General features: G+C 46.3%; 1 protein-coding gene across 2 annotated transcripts in view; it reads right to left on the bottom strand.

The window, feature by feature from the left end:
• Positions 1 to 1839, bottom strand: part of ZNF670 (zinc finger protein 670) — a 41789-nt gene extending 39950 nt beyond the window's left edge. The window contains exon 1 of one of the 2 annotated variants that reach the window (XM_009441815.5): positions 1552 to 1839. In XM_009441815.5, the coding sequence (XP_009440090.1) occupies positions 1552 to 1554 (3 nt within the window). In that variant the 5' untranslated portion in view covers positions 1555 to 1839. The remainder of the gene's footprint in view (positions 1 to 1551) is intronic. The other variant, XM_016942149.4, reaches the window with a different exon arrangement.
• Between the last annotated feature and the right edge of the window lie 19912 nt (positions 1840 to 21751).

Below are 21751 nucleotides of genomic sequence, written 5' to 3'. Positions count from 1 at the left end.
TGAGATAGTTTTTCTCCTTTCCCAAGTCCGAGAAAATCCAGAGCGCAGGAATCATTTCTAGATTTTTCCCTTAATACCAGCATCTGACTGGCTGCCACCAACGTGTCTCCAAGGAATGATGAAAACTGGGGTTGGAGGAAGAAAATCCCAATGCACCAGGGATTTGTTTTTTAAACGAAGAGTATACTAGGAGACGTCTCTCAACTCCAGGGCACCCAGATGCTGCCTGGAGAGGCTCTACTCCCATATTTTAAACTGTCCTCTGTGAGGAGATGACCCAGGAGAAGGTATTCATTAGACACTCCAAGAGATCTGGCTGCTAAACAGAGGACCGAGAAAAGATATGAGGGTGGCTGAGGACATATCACCCTCCAAAGTTTCCAAAAGGGAACTTCACCCCAAAGATACTCTGGTAAGATGTGCACACTCAAAAAAGATAAAATTAGGAGATGCACAAAGACTTTTTTTTTCTACAATTAACTGTCAGGTGATTATTTTCTGCTTTCCACTCATGAGTAACGTTCAGAAATATTTTAAGAGTGAAAACAAATATTTTCAGAATGACTCACTACTCTAAAAAAAATAACACACTTCAGCTGTATGAAATGTACAATAAAAGACAAATACTTGATAATGTTGCATTTGAATATAGGAAAAGAATTGGAAATTTAGGGTTTTACTACAAGCCCCAGAAGAGTTAGGCTGTGGGAACAGGGTCGTTGATGTGAGATCCTGTTGCCATACACTTAGAAATGTGGAGTGTTATGTGAAAATAATTAAACACAGGCACTAGGGAGACTGAGGTGGGGGGATCGCTTGAGCCCGAGTCCAAGACTCCATCATACACATGTACATACACACATGAATGAATAAACAACCAACCAAAACGTAACTCATGCTTGTCTTGTAAATTAATAACTTAAAGGGAAACAAAACAGCCTTAAACAACCACGAACCCACCAATTAACCTCTGGTTACATAACCAGGAGATATCTGGCTGCACAGTCTATATGGGGTGACTACATAACTGTACACGATCAATTATTTAATTGGGTTTGCTTCCTCGGGTTCCTTACAAAAAACCCTTTCCTTCCCCAAACCACAAACCACGCTGGTGGCTTCCTAACTCACGACTCTCTGCTCAAATAAACTCCTTAATATTTTAACGGCGCCTCAGTTTTCTTTCTAACAGGAGAAAGGAGGATTTGGAGACTTCACAGACCACAGCTCCTCCCACGCAGGAACCCCGAACCCCAAGTCGGGACTCTCCCCTGAGGACCCTCCCGTCGGCACCGCACGATCCGAGGGAGATGCGGGTCTGCAGGGGCAGAGCTGCCCAGAAAGGGTTCCGGGCCTGGCCGAAGCGGCGGGGCAGGGACAAGCCAGGCGGCCCGGGGTCTGGCTGCGGGTCCAGCCCCGCATCCTGTGCCACTAAGGCCGCGAGGCGCCGGCGGAAACTCGGGTCGGCACCGCGCGGAGGTCCGGGTTCGCCACAACCGCTTCCTGCGGGTTCCCTTTCCCCTTCCCGAGATACCTGGCCGGCACACTCACCATTTCCCAGTCTCCGGTGTCTGGGGTCCTCCCTAAGGACCTTCCGGGACCTGCAGGTCCCAGAGCAACAGAAGCTGCCGCGGGACCACTTGGACCTCCCAGGGATAAGGGGAAGGAGCAGCGGAGACGCACCGAGCTCGCCACATTCGCGCTGCCCAACACAAAAGCCCCGCCACGGCCCGGAAGCTGCTCCCTCCTTTCGCGGCGCGCTTGAGAGTACAGTCCCCTTCCCAGCGCCCGATTGGACAGGGCCTTAGGCCCCGCCCCTTCAGTCCTGAGTGACGGGAGATGCAATCAGACACGGCGCTGAGTGAGGCCAGGTTCTTTCCTTGCAGTCCTTTTCTAAGGCATGGATTCTGCCCTGTGCTGAGACCTGGCGCCCCCTGGGGGACTTTCCCATTCAAGCTTATACACAAGATTATGTCCATTTATGAGTAATATTTGTGATATTTACAATTGGAAACACTATGATGACAATTATTCTAAAATTTCAGATTTCACAACCTTCCTGGCCTCTGGTCTTTGGAGGAGGCAGCCTGAATTTTTTTTTTTTTCTTGCTTCTAGTGGGATTAGAGGCAGCTTGAATTTTGAAAAGACAATGTCCTCTCAGGTAGCAACGCCCCATAGAAATAAAATGTGAGCCGCGTGTGTTCTAGTAGCAATAGAAAAGAAAACAACACGTGAAATTGATTACAATGATTTATTTAACCAAATATAGCCAAAAATATTGTTTCAATATATGATCGATGTTAAGCTCGCGCCTAATTGAAGAGACTACCCAAACAGGTTAAGTGTGAGCAACAAGGCTAGTTTATTCACTCGGGTGCGAGCGGGCTGAGTCCGAAAAGAGGGTCAGCGGAGGGTCGTGGGATTGGAGTTAGTTTTATAGGTGAGGGGTAAGCAGTGGAAAGTTACAGTCAGGGGCCGTTTATTACCGGGAGGGGAAGAATGTCACAAAGTACATTGTCACAAGAGGGAGGGGTCACAGTGTCACTAGGCTGATTGATCAGTTAGGGTAGTGCACGTCACAACGGTAAAATGCTGCAAGGTTGGCTAATCAGTTACGACAGAAACTAGCCGTTTTTCTTCCTTTGTGGTTTTCCTGTTGTCCCGGACTTTCTGGCTCCAGGAGACCTTCTGGGTGTACACGTGTGGGTCACAGGGATCACAATGGCTTGACCATGGCGCAGCCTGCTCAGACGGCCTTACAATCGATATAATATTATTAATGAAGTATTTGGGTGGGTGCTAAATCCTTCAAAATCACTCTATATATTAAGCTTCCAGCATGTTTCAATTCAGACTGCACATTTGGATACACGTGTCTGGTTTTACCACTTAATTTTAAGGTTGTTCGATGGGTCCGGGAATGTCTGCCCGTTCCTTTCATGTAACTGTTCATTATTTATTGATTACTATTTCTTAATTTCACTTATCTCAGTGAGAGTTGCCAAATAGTGGTTTTCTAATTATTTTCTCTACAGGTATTAGTTCTCATTCTTCTATTAAAAATTGCGTTTTCTCATGAACTCTCTCCATTACATTAAAAACTAGCCTATTAGGAAAGGAAGAATAAAAGCTTGATTCTCCCTTTAATCAATTGTCATAATAATGACGGCGTGGCCTCAGCAAACAAAAAAAAGTGAGTGATTTTTTTCTAACCTTATTTTTTGTGTATTTAATGAGATTCCATACACTGCAGTCTGTATCTATTTTTTGAGCTCAAATTATACCTTTTTTTTTTTTTTTTTTTTTTTGAGACCGAGTCTCACTCTGTTGCCCAGGCTGGAGTGCAGTGTGGCATGATCTCGGCTCACTGCAACCTCTGCCCCCCGGATTCAAGCGATTCTCGTGCCTCAGCCTCCTGAGCAGCTGGGACTACAGGCACCCGCCACCTCTCCCGGCTAATTTTTTGTATTTTTAGTAGAGACGGGGTTTCACTGTGTTAGCCAGTATGGTCTCGATCTCCTGACCTCGTGATCCGCCCGCCTCGGCCTCCCAAAGTGCTGGGATTACAGGCGTGAGCCACCGCGCCCGGCCGCACCCTTTTTTGTTAAAGGCATGTTAGGTAGGTAAGTATTCACTTCTTGCTTACGTGACAATTTTTGCCAGGTCCATTAGTATTTATTTCATTATTTTTGGCTCTACTCAAGCTGTGGAAATTTTGCTCTCATCTTCGTAAATTATCTCTTTTTTTTCTCTTATTTTTAATGTTTTCCTTCTCTTTGGTGTTATGCACCTTGACTATTATTTAAGTAATTTTTTTGACACATTGCATTTCTGAATTCAAGGATTTATGTCTGATGTTCAATTTTAAAAACTTATAAATCACCGACTCTTTGAGTACTTACTTGAATTATTTTAATATAGTCTAGAAAAACAATTAGATTTGTTTTATTCTCTCTCATTTCACTTCTATGTTTAATTATATTTGTATTTTATATTTTTTCTCCTTCTACTATATTTATTTTGCTCAATATACCAGTTAAGTAATGTTCTCATCAGCTCAGAATAACTTAACATTTAACCCATATGTTGTATATTAAGCATATTAATTACATTTTCAATTATTTACTTCATATTTAGCTCTTTTCCAAATATGGCTTGTCAAGCGGAGAGTTTCTTGTTCTTTGCACACTATTATATTTTTTCTATTTCCCTCATTGTATTGAAAAACATTTTAAATGTAAGTTCTATAACTGTAACATAAGTTGTAATTCGGATCTCCCTTACGGGCGCAATCACTTTTGAAATGTCTGCCGTCAGCTTATGTGTTTTTCCATTTGCTTTATGGCAATGGGAAATCTACATGGATGTGGTATATGTGTGATCACCAATATATAAAAGAAACGCTTCCTTTTTTTTTTGCATTTTTTAATTATACTTTAAGTTCTGGGGTACATGTGCAGAACATGCAGTTTTGTTACATAGGTATACACGTGCCATGGTGGTTTGCTGCACCCATCAACCCATCATCTACATTAGGTATTTATTTCTCCTGATGCTATCCCTCCCCTAGCCCCCATCCCCCAACAGGCTCTGGTATGTAATGTTCCCCTCCCTGCATCCATGTGTTCTCACTGTTCAACTCCCACCTATGAGTGAGTTGAACCAAGTGGTCCTTGGTTTTCTGTTCTTGTGATAGTTTGCTGAGAATGATGGTTTCCAGCTTCATCCATGTCCCTGCAAAGGACACGAACTCATCTTTTTTATGGTTGCATAGTATTCCTTGGTGCATATGTACCACATTTTCTTTATCCACTCTATCATTGATGGGCATTTGGGTTGGTTCCAAGTCTAACATTACAACAGAATACTACTCAGCGATACCAAGGAACAAAAACAACTGAAGAGCATGCCCTAGATGAGCCTCATGAATGTGCTGAGTGAGACAGCTGGACATAATATCTTTTGTATGATTACAGGCAAAGTAAACCTATAGTAAGAAAAAAGAAAAATAAAAAAATCAGGACAGAGACAGTCCTGTGAAGAATATCAGTGTTAGTTTAATGGGAATAGCATTGAATCCAAAAATTGCTTTGGGCAGTGTGGCCATTTTAATGATATTGATTCTTCTTATCCATGAGCATGGAATGTTTTTCCATTTGTTTGTGTCATCTCTGGTTTCTTTAGCAGGGGTTTGTAGTTCTCCTTGTGCAGATCTTTCACCTCCCTAGTAAGCTGTATTCCTAGGTGTTTTATTCTTTTTGTGGCAATTGTGAATGGGAGTTCATTTATGATTTTGCTCTGTTTGACTGTTGTTGATGTATAGAAATGCTAGACATTTTTGCCATTGATTTTGTATCCTGAGACTTTGCTGAAGTTGCTTATCAGCTTAAGAAGATTTTGGGCTGAGACCATGGGGTTTTTCTAGATACTGGATCATGTTATCTGCAAACAGGGATCATATGACTTCTTCTCTTCCTATTTGAATGCCCTTTATTTCTCTCACTTGCCTGATTGCCCTGACCAGAACTTCCAATATCTATGTTAAATAGGAGTGGTGAAAGAGAGCATCCTTGTCTTGTGCCAATTTTAAAGGGGAATGCTTCCAACTTTTGTTCATTCAGTATGATGTTTTCTGTGGGTTTGTCATATATGGCTCTTATTATTTTGAGGTATGTTCCTTCAATACCTAATTTATTGAGAGTTCTTAGCATGAAGCGATGTTGAATTTTATCAAAAGCCTTTTCTGCATCTATTGAGATGATGATGTGGTTTTTTTCTGTAGTTCTGTTTATGCAATGAATCACATTAATTGACTTGTATATGTTGAAACAAACTTGCATGCTAGCGATGAAGCCTATTTGATCGTGGTGAATAAGATTTTTGATGTGCTGCTATATTCAGTTTGCCAGTATTTTGTTGAAGATTTTTGCATGGATGTTCATCAAGGATATTGGCTTCAAATTTTCTTTTTTTTGTTGTGTCTCTGCCAGGACTTGGTATTAAAATTTATATGGAACCAAAAAAAGAGCCCAAATAGCCAAGACAATCCTAAGCAAAAAGAACAAAGCTAGAGGCCTCGTGGAACCTGACTTCAAACTATACGACAGGGCTACAGTAACCAAAACAGCATGGTACTAGTACAAGAACAGACACATAGACAAATGGAACAAATAGAAGGCCCAGAAATAAGATCACATGCCTACAACTATCTGATCTTCCACAAACCTGACAAAAATCAGCAATGGGCTGGGTGCGATGGCTCACGCCTGTAATCCCACACTTTGGGAGGCCGAGGTGGGCAGATAGCTTGAGGTAAGGAGCTCAAGACCAGCCTGGCCAACATGGTGAAACCCCCATCTCTACCAAAAATACAAAAATTAGCCAGGCATGGTGGCAGGCACATGTAATCCCAGCTACTTGGGAGGCTGAGGCAGGAGAATTGCTTGAACCTGGGAGGCAGAGGTTGTGGTGAGCCGAGATTGTGCCACTGCACTCCAGCCTGGGCAACAGAGCAAGACTTTCATCTCAAAACAAACAGACAAACAAAAACCTGGAATAGCTGTCTAGCCATATGCAGAAAATTGAAACTGGACCCCTTCCTTACACCATATACAAAAATTAACTCAAGGTAGATTAAAGACTTAAATGTAAAAACCAAAACTATAAAAATCCTGGAAGACAACCTAGGCAATACCATTCAGGACATAGGCACGGGCTAAAATTTCACGATAAAGATGCCAAAAGCAATTGCAACAGAAGCAAATATCAACAAATGGTATCTAATTAAACTAAAGAGCTTCTGCACAGTGAAAGAAACTATTAACAGACAACCTACAGAATGGGAGAAAATTTTTGCAAACTATGCATCTGACAAAGATCTAAGGAATAAAGAATTTTAGCAAATTTAAATAAGGAATTTAAGCAAATTTACAAGAAAAAAACAAACAACCCTATTAAAAAGTTGGCAAAGGACATGAACAGACACTTTAAAAATTTTTAAGTTCCAGGATACATGTGCAGGATGTGTAGGTTTGTTACCTGGGTAAATGTGTGCCATGGTGATTTGCTGCACCTGTCAACTCATCACCTAGGTATTAAGCCCAGCATGCATTAGCTCTTTTCCCTAATGCTCTCCTTCCCTGAATCCCACCTCCTGACAGCCCCCAGTGTGTGCTGTTCCCCTCCCTATATCCATGTGTTTTCATCATTCAGCCCCAATTTATAAGTGAGATCATGCAGCGTTTGGTTTTCTGTTCCTGCGTTAGTTTGCTGAGGATAATGGCTTCCAGCTTTATCCACGTCCCTGCAAAGGACATGATCTCGTTCCTTTTTATGGCTGCATAGTATTCCATCGTGTATATGTACCATATTTTTCTTTATTCAGTCTATCATTGATGGGCAACCACCTGACCCATCCCGCCCTGTTGTACTCACACCTGCGATTGCCCCTCTCACCCACATTCGATACCAAAGCCCTGGCCTTGTCACAGCTCCTGGAATCTAAAGAGCCCTGTGCCTCACTCTCCTCATCTGCAGCATGAGTGTCTCCCTCCCACCTCCAGCCTGGCACACAGACCCCAGGGCCAGAGACCCAGAGCCATTTTGATGGCCCAGCCCCTCTTTCATCCCGAGGTGACCCAACCCTGGATTTGACCCCAAGGAGGTCATGCCCCAGGCCTCAGTCCCTCACCTGCCTGTTGAGCGCAGGGCTTGTGTGGGAAGCAGGCCTCACCCCCAGCCAGCCTACGTGCCTGGAATCTGGTCTCACCTGTGTCTTAGACTCATCCTCCCATCTTCCTCACCTCCTGAGGAGGGAGCACCTGTAATGCAGGAGAGGATGTGAGTGGGCGGGGGCCCTGAGGCAGCCCACGCCCCGGTGCCTGCTGCTTCTCAGCTGGGGGAAGGGACTTTCACCCCAAGGGCTCAGGCTCTGACTCGCCCCAGGAGGACCCTAGGCGCCCCTCACAAGCGGGAATGGAGCCCCTCAGGCAGCACCTCCTGGGGGTCCTCTCCTCTCTACCAATGACAAGCAAGACCTTCAGGGTAGGGTTGTGGCAGCCACACCTCCAGAGACCCCTTGGCTGCTCCTGGACCACACAGCTGCTCAGGGAAATTTAACCTCTGGCCCCCTCCACACAGCCCGCCATGACCCCTGCAGGCACTCACCTGTCACTCGCACACAGAAGGGCACAGTACACATAACCTGGGTGAGCCGCTGCCAGCGGCTGTTGGCCTCAGCGTTCTCTTGCAAGGCATTCAGCACCAGCAGCCACTGGGGCCCCATCAGAATGCAGTTCAGGACACCAGCCCTGCCCCAACCTTGACCCAGACAGTGGGTGGCATGGGACCACCTCTGGGTGGGTGGCAGCTCAGCTCTAAGGTATCCCTGCTGCCAAAGACCAACTGTTCCTGCTAGTTTGAATCTGGCCACAGGGTCTCTGTTGGTGAGACAGATGACCATGAGGCAGACACCCTGAAATCTAGCATGACAGAGCTCAACGCCCCCATGAGAGTCACCATAGCACCCAGACTTTGCAGACATAGCAGCGAAGGCCACAGCAGGCCCTGAGTGAGGAACAATCTGACCAAGATCCTGGGGTCCTGCCACACAGCCCTTTAACCAGGCACTGGAAACTGTTTCCCTAAAGAGCCAGGAGTCAGTATTTTCAGCTTTGCCAACTGATCCTTGCCTCGAGGATGCAACTCTGCCATGGCTGCTCGACAGCAGCCCTCTGAGACAGCCTGTGAAGAGGTGGGCATGACGGCAGCCCCATAACACTCTACTTAGGGACATGGAAACTTCTCAGTGCCATAAAGTATTATTTTTTTATTTGTTCAACCATTTGGAAATGTGAAATCCATTCTTGATTCATGGACCACAAGAGCAGGCAGGGACAGGCTGCCCCTTGCCGACCTCTGGAACGAGCTTAGAGAAGGAAATGACATGCTGGGCGCGGTGGCTCACGCCTGTAATCCCAGCACTTTGGGAGGCCGAGGCGGGTGGATCACGAGGTCAGCAGTTTGAGACCAACTGGTGAAACCCCATCTCTACTAAAAATACAAAAAAAATTAGCTGGGCATGGTGGCGGCTGCCTGTAATCCCAGCTACTCCGGAGGCTGAGGCCGGAGAATCTCTTGAAACTGGAAGGCGGAGGTTGCAACGAGCTGAGATTGCACCACTACACTCTAGCCTGGGCAACGAGAGCAAAACTCCGTCTCAAAAAAAAAAAAAAAAAAGAAGGAAACGACAGGCTGGGCCAGCGCAGCCTCCTCACAGCAGATTCACTGCAGGACGGGTCCTTCTAAGCAACCGCTTCTCATCCTTCATCTTGGCTTCAAGTGCAGTTCAGGTGGAGAAAGAGAGAACAGAACTGGCCTCAGCAACAAGAAGGAAGGAGATGCAGGGTCAAGCAGCAGTGTGGATCCATCACACTCAACATTCACACCAAGCGGAGCATAGGCAGGACCAGCCCAGCGGGGGCTGAAGTGGAGGCTCTCTGGGGTGGGCGATCTCTGGGTGGACAAGATTCTCTACCTAAAACTCATATAGAAGTTCCACACAGCAGTAGTTACAGAAAACACACACTAAGAAAAAGGCCAAAATAAAAATAGGACACCAAGTTTGGCCAACTGGGTCTCACAAGCCAGTAGGTAAGAAAGCCCAGGAGGGCCCATCAGAGGAGCTGGGGGTGGGTTCCTGCCTGCAGGGGGCCTGGGACACCCCATTCTCACAGATGAGGACCCCAGCTTTGGGGAGGAAGCTGTCAGAGTCGCCAAGTGAGCTGATCAGAGCTGGAGCCACAGAGCAGGTGAGGAGCCCTGGCCACATCCCCATGAGGGCTGAGAAGCTGGAGTGGAGGCACAGCCTCAGGGGCAGATGCAAACAGTGGACCCTGGGCCCTCCCCCTGCCCAGAGGATGCTCAGCTCCCAAGGGACCACCAAGGCCTGGAACCCAGGGACACACCACCTGACCATCGTGCCCAGGCCTCCCAGACAAGGCAATGGCCAGGACAGGCAGGCAGTCTGGACTTGGGGCCAGGACAGGGGTGGATGGTCCTGCTAGGCAAGCCTCCTCCTCCCTACCAGCTGGGCTGGTTGCACTGTAGTTTTGGTTCTGGCAACATATTGCTGCCCACTTTGGCCACACCAGTCCCTGGCTCCCTGGCCAGGCCCCGTGCTGTCCAACCCCCCTACACGGGCCCCACATACCCACTGCCCACCAGGCTCCTGTCAGCCAGGAGGGCCCAGGCTCATTCCCTGAAGTATCCGTGGGAGCCGCATCCCACAGGAACCCACAGCTCAGGGCCAACCTCCATGATGGCCTCTTGGTTGTGGTGGCAGGGGCGGGGGGGGAGTTGACCTCCACCCCTCCCATCCTGGCCACTGTGTTTTGTGGGGATCATTCAGTCCTGGGAGCGTCCTGGGGACTCCAGAAGGAAGAGAACAGGGTGGTCATGGCAGCCTCAGCCCAAGGCTCTGGGCCCAAGTGCAACAGTCCTTTGGTTCTCGTTTGATCTGGGCAGTAACAACGGGTCATGTCATTCACACAAGGATTGGCTTCAATATAATGCATCAAGGGACTGTGGAGGGCACAGATCAGCCTCCAGGCCAGTTACACTTGGCGGCTTAGCCAATGCAGGCTGGGGAATGGAGAAGCTGACCCCTGACCTCCCCACCTACCCTGCCCACCAGATGCCATAGCAGCCAGGGATCCCTGACTTCAGGCAGAGGCAGGCAGCACAGTTGCTGCCTCCTTTGATCCCATCCCAGGGCCCACAGGGCCTGGAGAAACCTGGCAGGGGCTGAGTTGGGAGAATCAGGCAGGGGGATGCCAACTGAAGAATGTGAGGGATGGGGTATGAGGGCACTAAGGGCACAGGGTCTGCCTCCCCTGGGGAGGAGGCAGTGGGACACAGACTAGCCGAGCCTCCACAGGCCCCACCCTGCTGCCAGGCACATGTGGTGCCCATACCCACCCCAACGGCTGCAGGAAGTTTCTTCGTCAACAAAAGGGGAGGACACATCCACATCCACATAGGCATTGGTGCCCACACACATCAGAGAAGAAAATTCCTGCTGTGCCCAAGGTGTGGGGAAAGGGGCAATGTCCCCTTCCTCCCCATGGTGGGTCCCAAATTACCTGCTTCTGCCAGCACCCCCACCCCCAACTCCACAAGCTGCTGACCTCCACCACAGTGCATGCCACGTGCCAAGAACAGCTCAGCGGTGCATCCCAAAGGGTGCTATCTTGGAGCAGCTGCGCTGGGCGAGGGACACGCTTCCTAGTCACAGAGATTTTGTTTCTTTACCACTCACTGGCCCTGTGCCTCAGTTTCCCCCACTGTGGCACAGTGTAAAAATCCCATCTTGAAGGCTAGGAACCCAGAAAGGTCACCACACCTGGTGAAATGGGGGGTGAAACTCCCTGCCTTGGACCTCTTGCTCCAGGACTGATGTCCATCAGGACATGGCCAGGCCAGCATCCTGGGGAGGGCTGCGTTCCCTGCCTGGGGAACCTTGCTCCCAGTGAGGGATCACTAGAGTTGAGGCCCCTAATGGACTGGGGGAGGCACAGGGTGGAACGGAGGTAGCTCCATCATAAGGGCCTGTGTAGACCCCAGAAAACAAGCATCAAGTTGAGACTCTTGTCTGAAGCTGGCCGCCTGACAGTATTTGGGCTTTGCGGGTGTGATGAGGGCCTGGGGTCAGGGAACAAAGTGTTCCGGTTTGGACACGCAGGAGCTTCTCTGCGGCTCTCTCAGGTACACGGTATGGTGCTAAGTATATGCTTTTAAAAAGCCTAAGAGGAGGGGGCACCCAGAAGGGGCCTGGAAGTCAAGGGCAAGGTCCAGCCTTTCCACCTCCCCAGCTGAAGACATGCTGGAGGACAATTCTCCAAAGTTTCATAACAAAGAAGAGAAAAAAGAAATCAAAAAGACCTGGAGGATGGGCAAGGTAATGAGAGCTTACTGGGATTACCCTGCCTAATCCTCAAAGCAAGCCTTCCCTATCTGTCCTCTGGGCCAGGTGAGGAAACAGGTCACAGTAGGACGTTCAGACCCTGGGGAGGCAGCTGGCAGCCTGGAGCCCAGGAGGTCCAAACAGACTGCCCCAACCCCAGCCCTCAGCCAGGAGCGGCTCCACCCCCAGCTCGTTCACTGGTAAATCAGGCCGACTGGGCTGCCTGCCCTTCCCCAATCCCCCTGGCTCAACAGGCAACAGCCTCCCTGCTCGTGGCTGCCAGACTGCAGATGGCAGGCAGTGCACGCCCCCTTTATTTTGGCTTCTCAGCTGCCCACCAGGCCATCCCTCTCCGCCAGGCCACCTGGAACCTGGCAGTACGCATGTGGGGTGGACAGCACCTGGAATCCTTGGGCCGGCTTGGCTGGGGGCTGCGGCTTCTGTGCAGGGTGGAGTTAGTGTCCCATCCCATTCCCTGACCCCATGGCCCCTCCGAGAAGGCCCTCCACGTACTGCCAGGCCTTGACCACCAGTCGCCCGCATCCAGGAGGCATTGACGTGCTCACCTCTGACTGGCAGTGGGCATGCAACCTGGGGCAGACCCCTTCGAATCCCAGGTACGAGCGAGCTAGGTGAGGGCAAGGTGGCATCAGAGTGTCACCGCTGTGTGTCAGCCACTGGGGAACAGGGGACAGGCTTCAGCTTACAGCCACCTTCCAAATTCCAGCCTCTCACTTTGGCAGAAGCTGGCCAGGAATTGGGGCCGATGGATGGGTGGGGTCTGCAGACACCGTGTTCAGGTCCCCATGACGGCCTCACACATGGGTGGTGGCCCTCACACATGGGTGGTGGCTTGGGCCACACCCAAGCCCCTGCTTGGGCCCTGATCTTTGAGAAGGGAGAGCAGCAGAACCCGGGCACTGACGCTACAGTGCCACTCACACCCACAGATTTCTCCACACAGGCATCAGTCTCGGTCCTGGCCACCTCCTCCTGGATGGCCTCAGCCCTTCCCCGGGACTCACGTGGTCCTTCCTCACACGTGGCTCTGGTAGGATGCATTGCTCTGTACCCAGGGACCTCTGAGGTGACAATGGCCATGGTCATGCAGAGTGCAAGGGCACAGGCTGGGTGCCTATTGTGGGGACCCTGACTGCAGCACTCCCAGACTATCCTCGGGCATGTTGCCCCCAGGCTTAGCTAGGGCACCAGTGGTAGGTGCACACTGCTCCAGACTCTGCAGGAGGAGGACAACTGTTACCTGTGTCTTTATGTTCTCCTGCTGCTGTCACTCTGTGCTTCTCATCTCCTTGTGGTAGGATTCAGGGCAGACTCTCTGAACACCTTGTGGGAAATAGCAGAGTCCAGCAGGGAAGAGAGAAGCCCAGCTGCAAAGGTGAAAAAATGGCAGGTGTGACAAGGACCCCCATTCAGATTTAAATGAGGTCCTCATTTAATCTCTGCTCTGATTGGATAACACTTCAAGTGTGTATGTGTGTGTATATTTTTTGTTTGTTTGTTTTTGTTTGAGATGGAGTTTCGCTCTTGGCATGCCCAGGCTGGAGTGCAATGGTGCAATCTCGGCTCACTGCAACCTTCGCCTCCCGGGTTCAAGAGCGTCTCCTGCCTCACCGTTCTGAGTAGCTGGGATTATAGGCATGCGCCACCACACCTGGCTAATTTTGTATTTTTAGTAGAGATGGGGTTTCTCCATGTTGGTCAGGCTGGTCTCGAACTCCTGACCTCAGGTGATCTGCCCGCCTCGGCCTCCCAAAGTGCTGGGATTACAGGCATGAGCCACCGTGCCCGGCATATATACATATATATATATATATATATATATATATAGAGAGAGAGAGAGAGAGAGAGAGAGAGAGAGAGAGACTCGCTCTGTAGCCCAGGCTGGAGTGCAGTGGTGTGATCTTGGCTCACTGCAACCTCTGCCTCCTGGGTCCTGGTTCAAGCAATTCTCCTGCCTCAGCCTCCCGAGTAGCTGGGATTACAGGCACACGCCACCATGCCCAGCTAATATTTGTATTTTTTTTTTTAGACAGAGACTCACAGAGTGCTGTCACCCAGGCTGGAGTGCAATGGTGTGGTCTGGGCTCACTGCAACCTCTGCCTCCTGGGTTCAAGCAATTCCCCTGCCTCAGCCTCCCGAGTAGCTGGGACTATAGGCTCCTGCCACCACACCTGGCTAATTTTTGTATTTTTAGTAGAGACGGGGGTTTCACTATGTTGGCCAGGCGGGTCTTGAACTCCTGAACTTGTGATCCGCCCTCCTCGGCCTCCCAAAGTGTTGGAATTACAGGCATGAGCCACCGTGTCCGGCCACTATGCCCCACCTCTACTCAAGGTGATAAGCAAGCCTGGGTGCCTCCTCTTTTGGTGCCAGCAGAAAAAGCAAACTACTACACAAGGCTCTTCTTCAGTACATGCATATACAAACTCTCACCCTGGCCCCAAACCATAACAAAAACCTAAGCTATTCTCCTTTTCTTACGCTCTCAGGCCACTTTTCGCCTGTTTGAGAGTCCTGCCCTGCTCTCCCCAAAGACCTCAATTATGGACTTGTGGCTGGGGGCCACCTGCCTCTGCAGATAACCATAACAGCTGTAGAAAGGTAAAATGGTGTAAACATTGCAATATATGTTATTTTCAATTGACAAATCCTGCAAATCTTTTCATATCAATAAATGCTGCCCCTCATTTTTAAGTGTGTATGATGAGGCCATTTATCCAATATTTTCTAAATAGGTACTTGAATTATTTCTAATCTTTTGCTATTACAACTGTGAATTAAAACTCACACTGTCAATTCAGAGAACAATTGTTCCTTTCCACTTTTATGGTGCTTTAAATATATTAAAAATGAAAAAATATACATATACACACAACACAAAGCACACACGCACACATACACATGTAAAAGATAGGGTTTCGCTCTATCACCCAGGCTGAAGTGCAGTGGCATGATCATATCTCACTGCAGCCTTAAATTCCTAGGCTCAAGCAATCCTCCTGCCTCAGCCTCCTCATGAGTAGCTAGCAGTGTAAGTGCGTACCACTACGTCTGGCTAATTTTTAAAATTTTTTGTAGAGACAGTGTCTCTATTTTGCCTGGGCTAGGCTGTAACACTTGGCTCCAAGCACCAAGCAATCCTTCTGCCTAGGACTCCCAAAGTGGTGGGATTATAAGCATGAACCATGTGTCCAGTCTGAAAATAAAAATATATAATATCAAAACTTCTGGAATGCAGTGAAAGTATTGCTTAGAAATTTACAACGTTGAATGCATACATTACAAACAAATAAAATTATACACCCAATGATGTAATTTTCTACTTTAGGTCACTAAAGAAAAAAGAACAAATTCAGTCGAAAGAAATAAAAACAACAAGATGACAAGTCAATGGCACTGAAAATAGAAAATCAACAGAAGAACTCAATAGAACAATAGCTGTTTCTTCATAAAGATCAACAAAATTGATAACTATCAAGCAAGGCTAATAAAAAGAAAAAAAGAAATCACACAAACTACTATAAGGTGAGTACAAAAGTAATTGCAGTTTTTGCATTCTTGGAATTTGCTGTTTGATAATGGAATACCCTCTTAAGTAAATGTGGTTATGTTATACATCATTTTAATGGGCATTTCTTGCTTTTTTTTTTGTAATGACTTATTACTTGTTTATTTTAGACTATGGAAAAGATGTTAGACAAAAAGCAAATTCAAGCGACTTTCTTATTCAAGTTCAAAATGGGTCGTAAAGCAGCGGAGACAACTCACATCAACAACGCATTTTGCCAGGAACTGCTAATGAATGTACAGTGCAGTGGTGGTTCAAGAAGTTTTGCAGAGGCCGGGTGCGGTGGCTCACGCCTGTAATCCCAGCACTTTGGGAGGCTGAGGCGGGCGGATCACAAGGTCAGGAGTTCGAGACCAGCATGGCCAATATGGTGAAACCCCGTCTCTACTAAAAATACAAAATTAGCCGGGTGTGGTGGTATATGCCTGTAGTCCCAGCTGCTCGGGAGGCTGAGGCAGGAGAATCGCTTGAACCTGGGAGGCGGAGGTGGCAGTGAGCCGAGATCATGCAACTGCAGTCCAGACTGGGTGACAGAGCGAGACTCCGTCTCAAAAAAAAAAAAAAAAAAAAAGTTTTGCAAAGGAGGCGAGAGGCTTGAAGATGAGGAACATAGTGGGCAGTCACTGGAAGTTGACAACGACCAATTGAGAGCAACCATTGAAGCCGATCCTCTTACAGCTACACGAGAAGTTGGTGAAGAACTGAACGTCGGCCATTCTATGGCCATCTGGCATTTGAAGCCAATTGGAAAGGTGAAAAAGCTTGATAAGTGGGTGCCTCATGAGCTGACCAAAAATTTAAAAAATCATCCTTTTGAAGTGTCGTCTTCTCTTATTCTATGAAACGACAATGAACCATTTCTTGATCAGATTGTGACATGCCACGAAAAGTGGATTTTATACAACAGCCAGCTCAGTGGCTGGACTGAGAAGCTCCAAACCACTTCCCAAAGTCAAACTTGCAGCAAAAAAAGTCATGGTCAGTGTTTGGTGGTCAGCTGATGGTCTTCTGATCCACTGCAGCTTTCTGAATCCTGGTGAAATCATTACATCTGAGAAGTACGCCCAGCTATTGATGAGACGCACCAAAGACTGCAGCACCTGTAGCCAGCATTGGTCAACAGGAAAGGCCAATTCTCCACAACACCTGACCACATGTCATACAACCAAGGCTTCAAAAGTTGAATAAACTGGGCTACAAAGTTTTGCCTCATCTGCCATATTCATCTGATCTCTCGCCAACCAACTACCACTTCTTTAAGCATCTTGACAACTTTTTGCAGGGAAAATATTTCCACAACCAGCAGGATGCAGAAAATGCTTTCCAAGAGTTCACTGAATCCTGAAGCATGGAATAAACAAGCTTATTTCTCATTGGCAAAAGTGTGTTGGTTGTAATGGTTCTTCTTTGTTTTGTTTTAAGACAGAGTCTCACTCTGTCACCCAGGCCAGAGTGCAATGGTGCGATCTCGGCTCACTGCAACCTCTGCCTCCTCGGTTCAAGTGATTCTCCTGCCTCAGCCTCTTGAGTAGCTGGGATTACAGGCACACGCCACCACGCCCGGCTAATTTGTGTATTTTTAGTAGAGACAGGGTTTCACCATGTTGGTCAGGCTGGTCTCCTGACCTCGTGATCCGCCCACCTCAGCCTCCCAAAGTGCTGGGATTACAGGCATGAGCCACTGCGCCCAGCCCATTTTAATGGTTTCTATTTTGATTAATAAAGATGTGTTGCAGCCTAGTTATAAAAATTTAAAATTCATGGTCCAAAACCACAATTATTTTTGCACCAACCTAATAAGAATTAAAAGAGACCTTTATATTAGAGATCCCATGGATGATAAAAGAATAAAGAATATTACAATCTCCATAACCCACAAACTTGGTAACTTAGACCAACTGGATGAATTAAAAGACACAATCTATTAATACTAAAACACAGGAAAAATAGGTAATCTAAATATATTTATATCTATTAATAAAATGGAATCAATACCTAATAACCTTCTGAAGAACTTATATATTCCAAAAATCTGACATTCTGTCATATTTTTCTAACTGGTGGGATTCAGGGGTTTCCATTTTGACAAGAACATAGGTGGGTCGCACACAATGTTAGTACTCATTGGTCAGGAAACCCATGTCCACTATAGGATATTGCAGAGTGGTGCATTATGGAGAATTTAGGCAACATAATATGGTTTTCAGAGTTAAAGGAAGACCACCTGTCTTATGTACAGTAACTCGTCATAATATCCTAGGGGATACCACATTTAAACTTCGGGGTATCCCCAGGTATATTCTTTGAGCCACATGTGAATTTCAGACACGGAGGCTTCTCAATTTTGGTGCCTTTCAACAAATGTTGAAGTTAATTCCCAGCCTATTTTGTGGAGGCATAAAATTCAATGAGCACTCATTTAACCTTTTATTTTAAATATTATTTTAGTAAACTTTGTATTTCCAATTAGGTGAAATTTTAAACCTGTTTCAGTTTTTATCCACTCTTTTTAGGCAGAGGGGAGTAAGGGTTGCTTTCAGCTAGGAGGGACTCCCACGTACCCAACCCATTTGTGTAAATTTCTTCCTTCAGAGTTCTTCAAATCAGCATCACCATTGTTAAAGGCCTCCCACATGGTAATAATTGTGCTACAAAGTTTTAAGAACATTAAGTTTATGTCTGGCTGAATTAACCTCTTTGCTGTGGCACAAGGGGGCCATAGGTGTTTTCACCAATTATGAAGCGGGTTCACTGTGCAATGACTACCAACTTTTCTGAGAACAATGAGATCAAACATATTCACACATAAAACCCATGAAGTGAATTTACTACTTACAAATAGGAAACAAAAGACAACAGAAGTCTAGGATTCGATATGAACTGCTACCACAAGATCAGGAAAGCTATCCAGAGCAGATGGATGGAGCCTTGACTGCAGGTGCTTCACTTGCACTACAACTGAGTGACCCCAGAAAGCAGCCCACCTTGGGTTTTATATCCCAGGATGTGATTTGCTGGAGCGTTGAGGACCATTCTGTTTCGAGCAGGGACTATAACAGAGCCTGGGTTGTTCTGGCCAATGTCAACTGATTATCAGGATATTGCATTCTCAGCATATTGTACAGTTATCATGAGAACTACCAGTAAGAAAGGGAGGAAAACTGTGTCAGTCTGAGACTACCTGGAAAACTGCCCTGCACCCTTAAAACTGAAGGATCAGGATATTTGTTGTGACAGAGGCACAGACAGTAGCGATAGAGTGTTCTTGTGAGCCATCTACTAGTTTTCTCGACCGAAGCATGGCATCTGACTGCTTTTCTCTTTCCTTTCAATGGAAACTGTTTCAGAATATTTTGAGTTTCTGCGTATATAGAGTTGCAGCACATGATCACTGGCAGTGTAGACTGTCTGCATGGTCAAAGGAAAGAGTTCAGGAGCCCATCAACCCACATTAGAGGAAACCACCTAATCCTCCAGAGAGTGCCACTCAGTCTTCCTGGGGTTAGCTCCACATGCAGTAAGGCCATTATGTCTAAGGCCATCAAGCCTTGCAGTCTGAAGATCAGACTTCTGACATGCTGATAAGCAGCAGTGATAAGAAAAGCCCACACACTGGCTAGGAATTTTTCAATGAAAGCGGCTGAGATGCTTCTTCATATGCTTTGGCAGGGGCTAATATCAAACTATTTCTTCCCATTTTCTTTATTCATCAGCGCCTGAATCATGAGGCACCACAGACGTACACCTCACCAGGAGGGTGTATGGGACAACAGCAAGGGGAGCAGCAGCAGAATAAACTACTTCTGCCTGCATAACAGTAACTAGTCTTGGGAGTGTACAATAATTAATGTTCACGTGGCTGCCCTAAGCATACAGTGATGGTGACCAGAGCAGATGCAGTGACACAGAGATACAGCCTGATTCTTGCTAATTAGGATTTAGGTGTTGGCTTGTTTATGTGCTGTGCTTTTGTGCATTAAACTGCCTGCTAAGCACAGGCCAAATGTCATGCTGGGGTGCAATTAAACATTCACGTCTAGGAGATGAGAGCATTTTAGTGGGGGAGTAGATGACAACACCTGAAGACAACAAAACACTGTGCAGACCAAAGTGAAGGCCCATCGTCAGCTCATGGTTCTGACCCAGGTGACTTTTGATGTGTTACGGAACCAGTCAGCCGACAGCAGGTAGATAAAGTTGAGCAGGTGTCCTGCATGAGGGCTGGTCCATTCCATTTGTGTTGCCAATTGTTTCAATAGCGTCTCATGCACCCCATTGGTGAGGAAGGAATTAGCACCCTATGTCTACTGGTACCGTTAAACACATGACATCTATTAGTAAACAGATAAACTAAACATCAGTTATTAATTACATACAGGAGGATGGTGTAAGCTCCCACAGGCCCAAACAGGGATTAACTTGGGAGCAGAGAGTGGTATAGCATTAAAAAAGTGAGGATGTTCCTTTGTTCCTACAGGAGTATGTGATTGGTTTGTCTGTTGGCTGGTAGGGAACTGAATCATGTGACACTGACTGGTAAGACTGTAATACTGTAAAATACACAAACTATAATACCGTAACGGTGTAATACTATATACAATACCAAAGGCATTGATGAAAAACCCAACGCTATCACATGTGACTGTGAGACTGAATGCTTCCTCCCTCAGATTGGTTACAACATATTGTCCTATCACAGTTCTCTCTCCTTCATTCAAAGTCAACTATCCAAATAACAGACAGAAATAATAAAGAATAAAGGGCAACAAATGCAAAGAACTCACGAGATGATACTCTATGATAAACTTTATGTACTTAAGAATTAATACCAACTCATTATTAGCAAAAAATAAACATCTTTACACCAAGAGTAGTTTTCCCTTTAATAAAAAAAGGTGGAATGTGTATAATGGACAAGGGATAACCAAATTTGCCAAGTGAGGCCAGTAAGAAAATCGCAACAATTAGCAATCATTATTCACTGGTCCATTAATCACAGAACAATACATACAAATTAAACTTACTCCGCTGGGCACAGTGGCTCATGCCTGTAATCCCAGCACTTTGGGAGGCTGAGCGGGGCAAATCATGAGGTCAGGAGTTCAAGACCAGCCTAGCCAACATGGTGAAACCCTGTCTCTACTAAAAATACAAAAAATTAGCTGGACATAGTGGTGGGCGCCTGTAATCCCAGCTACTCGGGAGGCTGAGGCAGGAGAATTGCTTAAACCCAGGAGGCAGAGGTTGCAGTGAGCCAAGACCGCACCACTGCACTCCAGCCTGGGCAACAGAGTGAGACTCCATCTCAAAAAAAAATAATAAAATAAAAAAATTAAACTTACCTACATATTAGAAAAACATCAAAATTCAACCATGAATCTAGCACATTATCAAATGAACAGACAAAAATTCTACCAACAAACTGAAGAAAGTATCATTACTATGAAATTCAAGTACTGCTTAAAAAGCATTTACAGAACTCTCACCTCAAGGTTTTCCTGCAAAATAAGGTGAAATGCATACTCAAGACTCTTTAAGAATGAGCCACTGATGAAAACAATATACTTGTAACTTGTGTAACATTTCATACATGTACATTTTTTTCAAGCACCGCACGATAATTAATTTGCATCAGGCTTTCCAAATTAGAAAAACTTCACTTATAGAACTTCTTTCCAGTGGGAGTTTTCACGACTTTTCACATAAATGTTAAAACTGAAAATATTCTTGCAGTTTCTAAATATTAGTTATAATCCCGTGTACATTTTTGTATTTACAAGGTCCAGCTGCAGTGTGCGTTTTCACATGTCCTTGAGCAGATATGAGACAAATGAAACATTCCCACATTCTGGACATTCATAGGGTTTTTCTCAGGAATGAGTTGATGTCTTCAAACGGAACTAAAACAACTGAAGGCCTTAACACAAATTTAAATTTAAAAGGCTCTTCTCAAGTCCTCCCAAATCTTCAAAATAGGAAAATCTGAAGGCTTGACCACATTTCCTACATTCTTAAGGTTTTCTGAAGTGTGAGCTCTTTCATGTTTATGAGGGAATGGGAAAGAGTAAATGCTTTACCACATTTCTTACACGCATAAGGCCTTTTTTTGAGACGGAGTCTCACTCTGCTGCCAGGCTGGAGTGCAGTGGCACAATTTCAGCTCACTGCAACCTCTGCCTCCTGGGTTCAAGTGATTCT

This window comes from Pan troglodytes, chromosome 1 (assembly GCF_028858775.2).
Source record: "Pan troglodytes isolate AG18354 chromosome 1, NHGRI_mPanTro3-v2.0_pri, whole genome shotgun sequence".
Lineage (NCBI taxonomy): Eukaryota > Metazoa > Chordata > Mammalia > Primates > Hominidae > Pan > Pan troglodytes.
This window is presented reverse-complemented; position numbering and strand designations above follow the sequence as displayed.